The sequence below is a fragment of the Struthio camelus genome, chromosome 2 (genome assembly GCF_040807025.1).
Source record: "Struthio camelus isolate bStrCam1 chromosome 2, bStrCam1.hap1, whole genome shotgun sequence".
NCBI lineage: Eukaryota > Metazoa > Chordata > Aves > Struthioniformes > Struthionidae > Struthio > Struthio camelus.
This window is the reverse complement of record NC_090943.1, coordinates 50757219-50771353: the sequence shown is the minus strand read 5'-3', so window position 1 is coordinate 50771353 and position 14135 is coordinate 50757219. Positions and strand designations below refer to the sequence as shown.

General features: G+C 41.2%; 1 protein-coding gene across 6 annotated transcripts in view; it reads left to right on the top strand.

Annotated features, from left to right (window-relative positions):
- Window positions 1-1172: 1172 nt before the first annotated feature.
- Window positions 1173-14135, top strand: part of LARS2 (leucyl-tRNA synthetase 2, mitochondrial) — a 94343-nt gene continuing 81380 nt past the window's right edge. For 5 of the 6 annotated variants that reach the window (XR_011139737.1, XR_011139736.1, XR_011139735.1 and 2 more), the window contains exons 1-3: window positions 1173-1351; window positions 4408-4663; window positions 6543-6671. Coding sequence is in view for 2 of the 6 variants with exons in the window: in XM_068935653.1 (XP_068791754.1) it covers window positions 4430-4663; window positions 6543-6671 (363 nt within the window). In the remaining 4 variants the exon portion in view is untranslated. Of the gene's footprint in view, window positions 1352-2300; window positions 2542-4407; window positions 4664-6542; window positions 6672-14135 lie in introns of all 6 variants that reach the window. The other variant, XM_068935654.1, reaches the window with a different exon arrangement.

The following is a 14135-nucleotide window of genomic DNA, read 5'->3' as shown; positions in this document are numbered from 1 at the left end:
TTCCTTGGAGGCTACTACAAACAACTTGCAGTAATTAAAAACAACTCTGAACTGTATAGTGTTGACAACTGGGTAAGATGTTGTTTTCCAGCCAGAGGTAGAATTAATTATGCTGCTCTAGATTGTCTTTATTGACTTTTGTTTGTTTTTCCTCATTAGTCAAAAAGAACTAACAAAAACAACTATTGGCTTTATTTCTGAACCTGCCTCTAATTAAAAAAAAAAAAAAATTTGCAGAAGGGAAGCAAAATTACTCAAGGCAAAATGCTACCAAACTCGAGTTCTAAACTGTAAAGTCGCTTCACAGCATATTTGCACATGCTGTGAAGGTGACCAAAATTAATCAAGCACTGAGCAACATACACAGAGGTTCAATCCCTCTTAATTTATTCATTCTCTTTACTGTTCATTTCCTTGGTTTGCAGTTTTAATAACTCAAATACAAACATATAAAATCTGTCTCACGTTGCCTAGGACAGGACTGCTCCAACACTCTTGTACGTTACTCAGGTGACCAACTTGCTTTCGTGCTAGTAGCCTCATCCCTATTGAAAGGTTTGCAAGACTGGGGCCAAAGACCTTAGCTTGAATAGGACACCGCTTCTAAGAGAAAGGCTGCAGTTTTGGTTAGCTCTTATAACATATAAATGCAGTGTACATACTCTGTCACGGGTAGAAGGACTGTTTTTATTAAAGGTACAATTATACTTCAAGCCATTCATTAAAATGGCTGCAGCCAGGAAGCACTTTAGTAAGTAGTTTTCTATCACTGTTAAAATTCAAATTTTGCCCTTTATTTCCAGGAACGTTTTAAACAAAGGCTCCGAGTGAACCTGATCTAAGCATGGGTAGTTTTTCTCTCACCTGAGTAACATTTGCAAAATGAATCGTTTCTGGGGACTACAGTTTTCTCCCATTCTGTGCACTTTGAGGCCCAAGGTTTAAAAAACGAAACTTAACCTTAAGATTTACAGCTTCACACAATGGCTTTCCTTTAGGCCTGGGCTCAATGCGTGAGGAAAGACCGACCTCCTGCTCTTCCCCTGCCCTCCCCACGTAGTTGCTGACTCCACACACGTAAGGGAGATGCCCTTCAAGGGCCTCAGCAGGAAGCCGAGCCTCGCAAGCCCCACGGCAGCTGCGCCCCACGGCAGCCCCGCCCCGCCCACTTAACGGCTGGGACAGCGCCCTGCTGCGCGTGCGCGAGAGGCGGGGCGGAGGCCGCGCAGGCGCCGTGCCAGCCGGCGAGGCCAGCGCCGGCAACGCTGAAAAGAGACGAAGATGGCGGCGCCCAGGGAGAGGGGCGGAAGCTGAGGGCGGGTGAGGCGCAGCAGCGTGTCCCCGCGCGCAGGTAACGGTCTCTGCGTCGGCGGGCGCGAGCCGCCGGCCTGCCTCCCCTCAGCCCAACGGTTCTAACCGCCGCCCGCCGAGCACGTGCCGGCCTTCGCCCCCCCCCCCCCCAGAGCCTGCAGCTGCGCCCCCCCCCCCCCACCTCTTCACAGCGCCCCGTCGGTGCCCCGCTCGGTAGCCAGGTCTCGCAGCGGTCCTCTGCCCCGCAGCACCCGCTCCCGGTCCTCGGCGCTCTGCCCCACCGTCACTTCTCTCCTCCGCGCTCTGGAGGCAGTTGCCTGCTCCTGCGCCTGCTTCTCCAGCAACGTGCCACCCCGTCGGGGCTTTTCTTAATAATTAAAAGGAGAGGAAATAAAAAAGGGTTTTGAGAGGCTCTTCAAGTTTGAGCTTCTCAGGGGAAAAAGAAGAAAATAAAAGAAATCTAATTACCCGCCTTACTTGCTTTTCCCAGAGATGTGTTAGGTGTCATGCACTGGATTTCAGACATGGGGCAGCTGCTATGTTTTCTGCTTGTTACCTGTCAAAGAATATTTTGTCCTGCCCCTAGGGTGTTCTCCATCTGAACAGATGAGGCAGGCATACTGAAGGAGGAAGTGAATGGGGAGACGTTTCTCAACAGCAGGACCTCCAAGAAGTGTATTCAGCCAGTGGAAGTCTTGTTTCATGATATTTTCAGAAACTCGGATGGCTGATTCACATGGGGTTATGATGTGAGCTATCTACAAAAGTCTTATTTTGAGGCTTCTCATTTGGCCTCTTTGATAAGAGTGGTGAAATGTACTGGCCCATGCAAAGCAACTTTCAATACCTTAATTTAGTTAAGGCTTCCTCCTTCTTCTGTGTATTTACCACCTCCTGCCAAACCAAGATCTCAACCTGGGTTAATGTCTCCTCCATCTGTCCAGCGCCTTACTGCCCTCTTGCCTTGATTTGACATTCTTGCCTTGCAGTCTCCTACCGACACCTGCACTAGGCTGCACTGGGGTTTCTCGAAGCAGGGCATGCTGAGCGCCCTAGTCCTGTACACCTAACCATGGGAAGGCAAAACTCTTTAGCACCACGTTTCATATTTTGTTAACGTCTGTGCTACGTGTCACTAGTTGGCTTAATGTGTGACTTGCTGGTCATCTGGATCTTGTATATAAGCGGGTGTGGGAGCAAGAAAGAGACTCTAGATCTCTTTTTCATCTGGTGAGTCCCTATGTTTAAATGAGCTGTGCTTTAAGTCTACCTGAGCCAAACTGCAGCCCCTTTCCCATACGTGTCACTCCTGCTCGTCTGACCTATAGGGGTGTGAGGTCATCTAAACATTTCCTGGGGATGCACTGACAGGCAGGCTTCTCTGGAGCTGGACACAGACCCCTGGGGTTTTGCCTGTGCTTTTCCTTTGTCTCTTGAGCGAAGGATTCATGTGCATATATGTTTTCAAACAAGCAAGCAAGCAAATTAAAGCAGCTAACAAATTAGCAATGCCAAAAGGAAGGAAAAGTACTTGTTTTTGTTATAAAACTAATAGAAGTAACAGAAATAAGTAATAAGAAAGTAAGTAATAAAAAGTAAAACAGTATAGCACCCGAATGTCCTTGGTAATTCTGAGCTGTATGAGTAAGCCTCAGAGTATGGAGGGGAAGAAATTAGGTGCCTCCTGAATAACTCTGTGCACTTGCATTCGGAAACCTCTGTTCAATTTTGTATTTCTTGTTATTAGAAATAAGAGAGGTTTTAGAGATTAGCAACAAAAAATTCAAGGCACTGGCATGACTTATGTAAATGGAGAATGTTTAAAAGAGCCTGCTTGATAAATAACAGATAAAATATATCTCTGATGCAGATACGTAATGGTGCAGGGAAGGAGGGCTTATGTATGCATATGTGGTATATACTGAAGGACTATAACTCCCATTAGTTATAGCGGGTATGTAATTTAAGTGACCTAAAAATGATTTCTATTGATAGTGGTGTTATTGTATGGGAAGGGTAGCAGAGCTGTTCTCTTATACAGAGTTTCTCTTCACAGGGCTTTTATTAGCGTGACTCTTTCCATGCAAAATTATGAATCTAACTGAAGTAGCTAGCTTGCGACAGCATTGAAATATATAGGTCAATATTTGAGAAGGAGCCTGTAGAGGGTAGGAAATATTGATGTAAATAAACAAGATTTTAAAAAGGGAAATTGACGTGGAGATGGGGAAAGAAAACTTCTCATGGTAGATTCTTTTTATGTCGTATTTCCTATTATAAGAAAGAAAATCTGATAAAATCAGTAAACATCTTAATGAGACCTATCCTGAACTTGCAGACTAATTGATCTTTCTCACCTTTGAGTACTTTTACTTGAGAATACTTAATCTGAAGCAGGCAAGGAGGTTTTTTGACTGATTTTTTTAGTTGAAAGAGAATTGGATCTCTTCAGAATTGGTCTTGCTTGAACTGTTATATCGTACCCTTTTCTGAGCAGTATACTTAAAAATTTGCCTTATAATTCTTGCAGGAAAGTATACTGGTAGGGAAGCCCTTAGCAAAATACTTAGTTTAGAATATCCTCTGGTACCATTTGAAATCTACTAATTATAGTCATCCACCTCCATCTCTTTACAGCGATGACAGATTTGGTAGCTTTACAAGATAATTTTATCCAACTTCCTCCTCTTCCTATTTTTACTCTAAATTGTTAGTAAAACCCTGTTAGCCACCTTCTTCCGTTCAGTCAGCCTGATTTCTTGAACCTTCAGTTGACTAATCTGCTCTTTTGGGAGACTGAATACACGGGTTGCATCTTATTAGAGAAGAAATCTAACATAACTTGAACTTAATCTAATAGGCTTGCTCAGTTTTACTGTCCTGTGCGAGGGCCATTGTTAGTTCTCTCAACTAAAAAATAAGTGTTTTTATAACTCTAACGCGTGGGAATAGAATGCAGATACTGTGGAAAGCAGCTACGTAATCTAAGCCAAGGTAAAATGTGCTTCGCAGCTACTAAATTACTATATAATCATAATAACAACGGAATTCTAGTTACATGTTGTAGATTGAAATATATATTTCTGTCTTTTTCAGAACACGCAGCATAGCCTTAAGAATGCAGTCAGTTTGTCAGAAAGTTGGCACTTGTTCCTCGTGTTTGAATAAACAACTACATGGCTTCTTGGGATTAATTAAATGGCAGACACGACTGGATCCTGCATGCGTCAGAGCTATCTACAGTGAGACGGGGAAATGGGAAAAAAGCTATGGGTTGGAGACAAGAAAAAGAGTTGAAAATTGGTGGTTCCCAAGAATAAAGGATCAGTTCTGCAGAATTTCAGAAACTGATGTAAGCATTATGAGAAATTTGGAAATTGCATATTGATGTTGCAAATTTGATATTTTTGTTTTCTCAAGCAGAAAAATATTGAAAACATTTAATACAGTTGACTTACAGTGCTGAGCTATATACTGCACTACAGAGGATAATATTTTTGTGTGGTAGTAGATCATTAAAAACAGTTGAAATAGGTGGAAAAGCTTTCTTAAGTAAAAGCATGCTTTGCAGAAAAGTATCAACTTGGAAATTTAGAAAGTGTTTAAATAATCATTAATTTCTTCCAATATTGTACCACACTTCAGGAATTAATTATTTAAAGTAACAAAACAAACATCTTTTGCATTCAGAAATGTTGTAAATAATTAGTTTTCTAAACAGGTTGTTCCCAGTGATTATGACAAAATCAATTATGCTTGACACTGTGTTACTCTCTAAAATCTGTGTTAAGGAAAGGTGATAGTTTAAAGATTTTTTTCTGTTTTACAGCATCTTAGGAAAAACGAGTGACTTGCAGAAAAAAGTGCTTTCCCATACAATAAAGAACCTTGAAAACAATTGCAATCTCTGTCTTTGACTCTTTTCCCTTCATACTTACGCTCAGTCATTTAGGTATAAAATCTCTTTTTTCCTCTTCTTGTTTGCTCTTCTTCTTCCCTCAAATGTGCCATCTCCAACAGAAAATGGATTCTATCAAATTGTCAGAGAGAAGGGCCTTGCTTTTTCTGAAGAAGAAAACTGAGATGAAGATTGTGTGTATGCACACGCATAGCAGAAAAAGCATTAATTTAAGCCTGTGTCTTATTAATATCTGACGACAACACATACGTATGTATTAGTCATATATGTATCATGCATTTGCTAAATTCCAAAAGGGATTTTTAATGCTAATGCTTATTATTTTATCCTCACCATTGAAATAAATGTAATATCTCTTACTAGGATGCAAGTTGTATAGAGTGCTCCAATGAAGTATTCAAATTATTCCTAAGCTTGCTATTGAACAAAAGCAAAAAAAAGAAAAAATTTTGATTAATGCGAATAGAGTATGATTCAGAATAATAAAAGCTACCTATGGTAGCTTTTTTTTGCATTATTAACATAAATAAAGAAAAATAAAGGAAGAACTTAAGTATCGAAGATAAGTATCAAAGATAAACTCAATGGTAATTAAGATGTCGTATTAGGAGTAATTTTTATGGACAATAAAAGTTACAAAGAGGAAATGAAAAATTATATCAGTTTATTCAAACCTACCAAAATGAAAATGTTTTATTTTCTTTTCACTGATTTCACTGCAAGATCCTGTCACTGCAGATAGTGTGTTTCTGTCTAACAGCGTAGTGGAACTGAACAGTTTCACTTCAGTGAGTGTTCATGTAATTACAAGTGATTGAGTTTATCATTCAGTGAGTTACCAAAGTTCAGCTAACAAAAAGCAGCTGGCCATGAATGAGCTCCTTGTTCATTGGAAATGCGAAGTAAAGCATTTTATTTAAACTGTGAAGAGGATCTTTTAATCTGCCATGTTTTCCTTTATTGATGGGACAGATAAGGAGCACACAGATAATCAGTTACTGCTGCTGTAGTAAGGAATAGTGATTTGTTAGGCTGCGATTATGTATCTTCAGCTGAATAAGTTGATTAAAAACATAATTTTCAAATTTTATGTAAATACCAATATCGATTGAAGAGACAGCAGCCACATCTGGTGAAAGGTCTCCATTTGCCGCCCCAAAGAATTTGATCCTAGGAATTCAGTGCTCATGTGGATCTGTTCCAGCAGAACCTCGTTTCACCTAACGATACTGTAGAGTTTGTAATGTGCACATGTTATATTCAAATTAAGTGCTAACTCATGTGGTTATAACTTTATAAAATTCCTTTCTAGAAATCAAGGCCAAAATTTTACGTGCTTTCTATGTTCCCATATCCTTCTGGAAAACTTCACATGGGCCATCTTCGTGTCTACACCATCAGTGATGCAGTAGCTCGGTTTCAGAAAATGAGAGGGATGCAGGTAAGAAAAGAACTGCAATATGATTGTTTTCCTGGTATTTTAATTTCACAATTGGTCAGGTAATTAGTATTTTTCAAAATCTGTGCAAGTGAAAGCTTAGATTGGAAGATATGCTGCAGATACATAGGACGATGGCTTGTGGAGCTTGTGAAGGTATTAGAAGTTGAGACTTTTTTAAGAGATGTGATCTTTAGAACTCACTGTTGCTAACAGAGCTTTACAAACAGTCTGAAATGTGACCACCTGAATATCAATGAGGTGGGTGCCACACTGTTTCTGTGAGAGGAGGTTCACGACCCTAATACTGTCTGGGCAGGAAATTTTTATATGACAGAAGAAAAATGTAATATCCTGTAGCTGCTAGCCTAAAACTGAGATGCCTCAGAAGTCGATCCAGATGCCTTTCACCTCTGCTGCTCCGGAGAGCCTGTTGCTGTCTTTCGTCAGACTTGGAGGAACTCGCTGCTCCTTTGTGCCAGCAGGGAGGGGAACTGTTTGTTAGGAGGGCTGTAAGTCAAGTGAATGAGGGCATGTCACATGGGTATAGCTGCAGAAGCTTCTGTTTTGCATAAGCCTTTGGCTTGCCTGTTTCAGCCTTGCTCATACATGTGAAACCCTGTTTTCTTGAGGGCACAAGTCTATGAGGTAGGCTAGGACTAACTACTGGCTGCCTCTGCAAGGAGTGCTGCTTTCCTACTGCATTCTGTCTTTTCGCAGTCCTCCCCAAGCCTCCTCATTCCTCCCTCGCTCCCCTCTCTCTCTCCAGTAGACACAGTGGAGAGCCATGTCCCTGCTGCCTGAGAATGGGAACCTAATTGGCTTTTTGCATTTGGGAGGGTGGTGGGTAAAATTTGAAGGACGTAGTCAAGGTGTAGAAGAATTGTGGCCTGGGTCATTACCATGCTGACGGGGAGAAAAGAACATTTGGTAGGGGGAGAAATAGTAAGAATCTGAAAAGGAGCTGGAAGGAGTGTGGAAAGAGGATACCATATTTTGGAGCAGGGAACAAATAAAAAGAAAGAGGAATGGGTAGGAATCTAGCAGGAGGCTCAAAAAAGAATTATTTCTGATGTATGAGGAAAACAGAGCAGCTCAGTAAGGAATATAGGAAATAGAACCTCAAAAGAAAGCAAATGATGAAATTGAGAAATAAATGTTAGTTGGTGGTCATGCTAGGAAGTGCAATTTCTTTGCCACAAATGCTGCCTATGTATAGTGTTTTCTGGATGTATAGCCTTCCATGAAACTTTTGTCCCAGAGTATTGTCCCTGAATTATTCAGTGTACTGCCTTTCCAAATACTCATTATGTATGGTATGTTCATCATTGGCATAAATACACCAAAGATGTGCTGCTGCTTTACCGAAATGCATTCTCATGCTTTTAAAATTACCAGAAAAGGGAATAACTGATTTTGCTTTTTCTCTTTAAAAGTGTATACACACATATAGAACACACATATATAGTAATAGTAATCTATACTGACCCTTCTGATTGACTAGAATTTACATGCCATTAAAAATTGAGCTGACGGGGTTGTTGAGCTGACGGGGTTGTTGATGAGACTTTAGATTTTTGCTTGAAGTTAAGGCCACTGGAGATGTTGTTTTAGCATGTAGGTCAGCTCCTATCAATAATAGTGGAGATATCTACTTGATTTCAGTTCAGGAAGATGAAAATATGTTCCCTCTTGTACTGGCTGAAATAAATAAAGTGAAAATAAATTGTCTACCTCCAGTAGGATACTGCAGGTGTTAGCTTTTGAATACAAGGGAAGGGAGCACCCTCAGTAGAAACCTCTGAGGAAAATGAAAAAATAATACAGTTGCAATGTGATGCAAGAGCTGTTATGAAAGCAAGTTTTTATTTCCACAATTGCTTTTTTTTTTCTGGAAAAATTCAGAAAGACTTTTTTTCTAACCAAGTTGTAATACAAAGTTTTAAATCTTGCCTTCCAGCTTCTTTTTACGTTGCATGTAAAAATGACTTTAAAAGATATTAGAGTGCCTGTAGAACATGTTGAATTGCTATAAATAAGTATATCTTCCTTTGTGTTAACTACTTTGCACATCTATTTATGACTAAAGGTGGGCAGCCAAAGAATTCAACATTCATGTACCATTAGGGAGATATAAAAGGTCTCTCAAATGATTTTCCAAGTATGTCAAACTCAGAGCTATTGTGTCAGTGATGTACATTTACTTGCTTAAACTTACTTTTACTTTAAGAAAAGCTTTTCTTTATTAGCTATATTAATTCCTACATCAGTTAGAATTAATGTCTTCATAATTGATTTTCTCCTCCCAATTAATTTATCTGTCTCCTGATGTTTTCTCTGGAGATGGCCACAGTTATCTAATCTATTAAAGGTTTCTTTACAGTGATGGTTATAGGCTGTGAAATGTTTGTCATATTATACACAACATTTGAAATCTCCAAGAAAAAATTATTTCTCTGTATTCATGTGAACTTTACTGGAATTCTTATATACATTAAAAAAAAAAAAAAAGAACAGAATATTCTTTTAAATCCCTCAGTGCGCATCATTTTAAAGTTAATTGTATCAATTTTCCCCCTGCCCTGGAAATTCAGCTTTAGTTTTGCATGCTTGAAAATTTAGGGACTCCTAATTTTTCCAATGAAAAATGTAGGTAGAAATGAATGTATTTTGAATCAAAGAATGGTTTAGGTTGGAAGGGACCTCTGGAGATCATCTAGTCCAACCCCCCTGCTCAAGCAGGGTCACCTAGAGCATATTTCCCAGGATCACGTCCAGGCAGGTTTTGAATATCTCCAGGAGGAAGGAGACTCCACAACCTCTCTGGGCAACCAGGTCCAGCGCTCTGTCACCCTCCCAGTCAAGAAGTTTTTCCTCATGTCCAGATGGACCTTCCTGTGTTTCAGTCTGTGCCCGTTGCCTCTTGTCCTGTTGCTGGGCACCACGGAGAAGAGACTGGCCCCATCCTCTTGACACCCTCCCTTCAGATACTTGTACACATTGATCAGATCCCCTCTCAGTCTTCTCTTCTGCAGGCTGAACAGGCCCAACTCTCTCAGCCTTTCTTCAGAGGAGAGATGCTCCAGTTCCTTCACTGGACTCTCTCCAGGAGCTCCATGTCTCTCTTGTACTGAGCAGCCCAGAACTGGACACAGTTCTCCAGGTGGGGCCTCACCAGGGCTGAGGAGAGGGGCAGGATCACCTCCCTCGACCTGCTGGCAACGCTCTGCCTAATGCAGCCCAGCATACCGTTGGCCTTCTTGGCCACAAGGACATATTGCTGGCTCATGGTCAACTTGTCCACCAGGACCCCCAGGTCCTTCTCGGCAGAGCTGCTTTCCAGCAGGTCAGCCCCCAGCCTGTCCTGGTGCATGGGATTATTCCTCCCCAGGTGCAGGACCCTGCACTTGCCTGTGTTGAACTTCATGAGGTGCCTCACCGCCCAGCTCTGCAGCCTGTCCAGGTCCCTCTGAATGGCAACACAGCCCTCTGGTGTGTCAGCCACTCCTCCCAGTTTTGTATCATCAGCAAACTTGCTGAGAAGACACTCTGTGCCTTCCTCCAGGTCACTGATGAATACGTTGAACAAGACTGGACCCAGTACAGACCCCTGGGGGACACCGCTGGCTACAGGCCTCCGACTAGACTCTGCACCACTGACCACAACCCTGGGAGCTCGGCCATCCAGCCAGTTCTCAATCCACCTCACCGTCCACTGATCCAGTCTGCACCTCCTGAGCTTGCCTAGGATGATGTGATGGGAGACAGTGTCCAAAGCCTTGCTGAAGTCCAGGGAGACAACATCCACTGCTCTCCCCTCATCTACCCACCCAGTTAGCCCATCAGAGAAGGCTCTCAGGTTCGTTAAGCATGATTTCCCTTGGGTGAATCCGTGATGACTACTCCTGATCACCTTCTTGTCCTCCACATGCTCGGAGATGGCCTCCAGGATGAGCTGTTCCATCACCTTTCCAGGGATGGAGGTGAGGCTGACTCATCTGTAGTTCCCTGGGTCTTCCTCCTTGTCCTTTTGGAAGACTGGCGTGACATTGGCTTTCTTCCAGTCCTCAGGCACCTCTCCTGATCTCCAGGACCTTTCCAAGAGGATGGAGAGTGGCCTAGCGATAACATCCGCCAGCTCCCTCAGCACTCGTGGGTGCATCCCATCGGGGCCCATGGATTTATGGATGTCAAGTTTGGACAAAAGATCTCTAACCTGATCCTCCTCGACCAAGGGAGAGTCTTCCTTTCTCCAGCCTTCCTCTCTTGTCTCCAAGGTCTGGAATTCCTGAGGACTGGCCTTAGCAGTGAAGACTGAAGCAAAGGCGGCATTCAGCAACTCTGCCTTCTCTGTATCCTTCGTCACCAGGGCACCTGGCCTGGGCCGACATTTTCCCTAGTCTTCCTTTTGCTATTGATGTATTTGAAGAAGCCCTTCTTGTTGTCCTTGACATCCCTTGCCAGATTTAATTCCAACTGGGCCTTAGCCTTCCTTGTCGCGTCCCTGCACACTCTGACAACGTCCCTGTATTCCTCCCAAGTGGCCTGTCCCCTTTTCCACGTTCTGTACACTTCCTTCTTCTGCTGGAGTTTTGCCAGGAGTTCCTTGCTCAGCCATGCAGGTCTCCTGCCTGCTTTACTAGATTTCTTCCTCAGAGGGATGCACTGATCTTGAGCCTGGAGGAGGTGATACTTGAATATTAACCAGCTCTCTTGGACCTCTCTTCCTTCTAGGGCCCTACCCCATGAGATTCCCCTAAGTAGGTCCCTGAAGAGGCCAAAGTTAGCTCTCCTGAAGTCCAGCGTTGCAATCCTACTCATTGCCCTGCTCCCTCCTTGTAGGATCCTGAACTCCACCATCTCACGGTCACTGCAGCCAAGGCTGCCCCCAACCTTCACCTCTCCAACTAGACCTTCTTTGTTAGTACAGGGTCTAGGATTGCACCCCTCCTCGTTGGTGTCTCCACCACCTGAGTCAAGAAATTATCATCAGTGCTCTGCAGGAACCTCTTTGACCGTTTGTGTTAAATGTGAATACTCAAGACAAATCTAGGATTAAAGATTTGTAAGTAATAATGTCTTTTTAAGCTTTGTTTCTATCCTTTTGAAATGAACAAAAATGAAGATCCATTGAAAATAATCTTATGGGCTATATCTCTACATAGAGATGTAGAACTGACAGCAGTTGACAAATCATATAACTGCGCTACCTAACTACTATAGGCAGGTGTTGAAAATATGTGTTAGACAATGAGGAATTACAAGTATTTACGGTGAAAAATACAGCAAAAATATTCAGACTCACAGTTCCCAGGGAGAACCTCTGACTGAAAAGTGTATTTGTTATCTAACATACAATAAAGGAAAATGTCAGGGAAGCAAGGTCATTTGTACATTATAGTGTATATATTAAGTAAGAGTAAAGTGGAGATGTTTTTTTCTTACTTAGAGAATGCCTTCATGAGAAAACAGTAAATTAGTTTGGTATTGATTTAGTTTGAATAAGCAAGGAATTGGCTTATTTGATATAATACTTAAGGATAAGCTTGCATGCCTTCACAAGGGAATTAGAGCTCCTTTAGTAAATTGGATCCATAATTTGAAATGCATTCATTTAATTCCATCATGTAAGAGGTAGTATGATATCTTAACTGGGAAGGGGTTGAATATTTGGATGCATTTTTATGCTTTTCCAAAGTGCAACATTAGTATTTCATACTTCTAGCAGTACAGAATCTTTTTTTTTTCATTAAAATATGCTAGAGAGGTAATGTGCATTCAAACCTGCTGATATTTGCGAGAAAGCTGTACTTCAGCAACGCTTCAAATATGAAAACAAATATTTGCTGCTCCTTATATTTCCTGCTTTTCTTACATTTTTGGAAGAAGGATTGCTTTGAACATGGAGTTGCAGTTGATGTGAATGACAAATGACACTGAAAATGAGCAAACATGACTTAATAAGCAGCAGCCTTTTCTGCAATACATGAAAGGCTGGTCATTTATTAAATGTTGTATGGGGATGGGATTCAATGCACAAGTAACCTCTCAACACACAGTGGCATTTTTTAGTGTGCTGATGAGTGATAAACTTTGCAGTATTTTCAGTAGAAGGTGCGGGTATGTGTGGTTTGCAGTGCAGAGGTAATCATCGGAGGTGTATTGATGCGGGGTCAGAACATTGCCTTGAACAAACTGGTGATGAAGTCCAGTTTGTGTTATCTTAAGATCTGACCAGTGAAGCATTATCAGTGGTTCCAGTATTCCTCAGATATCGGACAACAGTGTACAGAAAATTGGAACTATCGGGCACTTGAATTAAGGGTAAATGACTTCAGGAGTACATCTGTTACAGGATAGCTTGTTTACATGCTAGTTACTGAAAATGAAATATGAAGAAAAAGTCTTCGCATAGGACCTGTAAACAGTATAGGTTTCTTAGCATGAATGCAGTTCCAGAATATGTTTAGTCTAGTATTTTTCTTGAAGGGCAAATAGAGTTTTTCCTGTGGAGAATTCTAGTTACTGATGTTGTTGCATACTTCTTTAAAAGTAATTTGAAGTAGTAATTTGTGTATCTTAAATTACAGTTTTGTATCTGTTAATGAACCAACCTGGAACTAAAATTTGAAGTTTCTGGTTGTGTTTTCTTCTTATGAATTTACATGCATGTTGTGAATGCAAATGTACAAGTTTTGGAAGAAGTTAAGGCATGTCCTGTTGATTATTTGAGAGTGCCATAAACAAATTATGGAGATATTCATGGTGATTTTCAGTTATTGTCTGCCACTGCTCTGGGAAGAAGTACCGTGTCTTTAATAAATTCTAGAGTGGATGATTTATGCTTGTCTGAGGACTAAGAATAGTTCTCGTGGCAATCAGTAAGCACAGAGTGATCCAGTTCAATAGTTTCTGTAATATCTTTTTCGTAAAATTATGGATTGAACTTGATAGCACAGTGAGGTTGTCATGTTGTACAGAAATAAGAATGATCATTGGACAATTCAGGATGAAATTCCTGTATGTTGTGATTGGAATTTCTTCATTTATACTTACACTGTTCCTGGTAGATGGGATCGGAATATATTCAGTGATATTTCCACAATATCCCAAAACAACCTGAAGAGCCTTTAATTAAAACTTTACAATGAATTCATCAGTAGGATATGTTATTTCAGTACAGGCTGGGTTTCTGATCATCATTAACTATCACTACCATTTTTTCATGAAGATGTATTGCCCGTTTGCCAGATTTTTTCTATGGATCAAATTCAGCGGAAAGTTTTACACATATCTTATGTGAACTAAGTTTTACTTGAATGTAGTGTTCTGGAAGCAAGTACTGAAGGTGTTAACCAGCTCACTTTTTTCATTTAGAAAGAAAGAGGGAGCAAATGTGATATTAAATGCAATTAAGGTAGGTAAGAATGTGAGAGATTAAAGAGGTGAGAGACTTGCCTGTTTTCT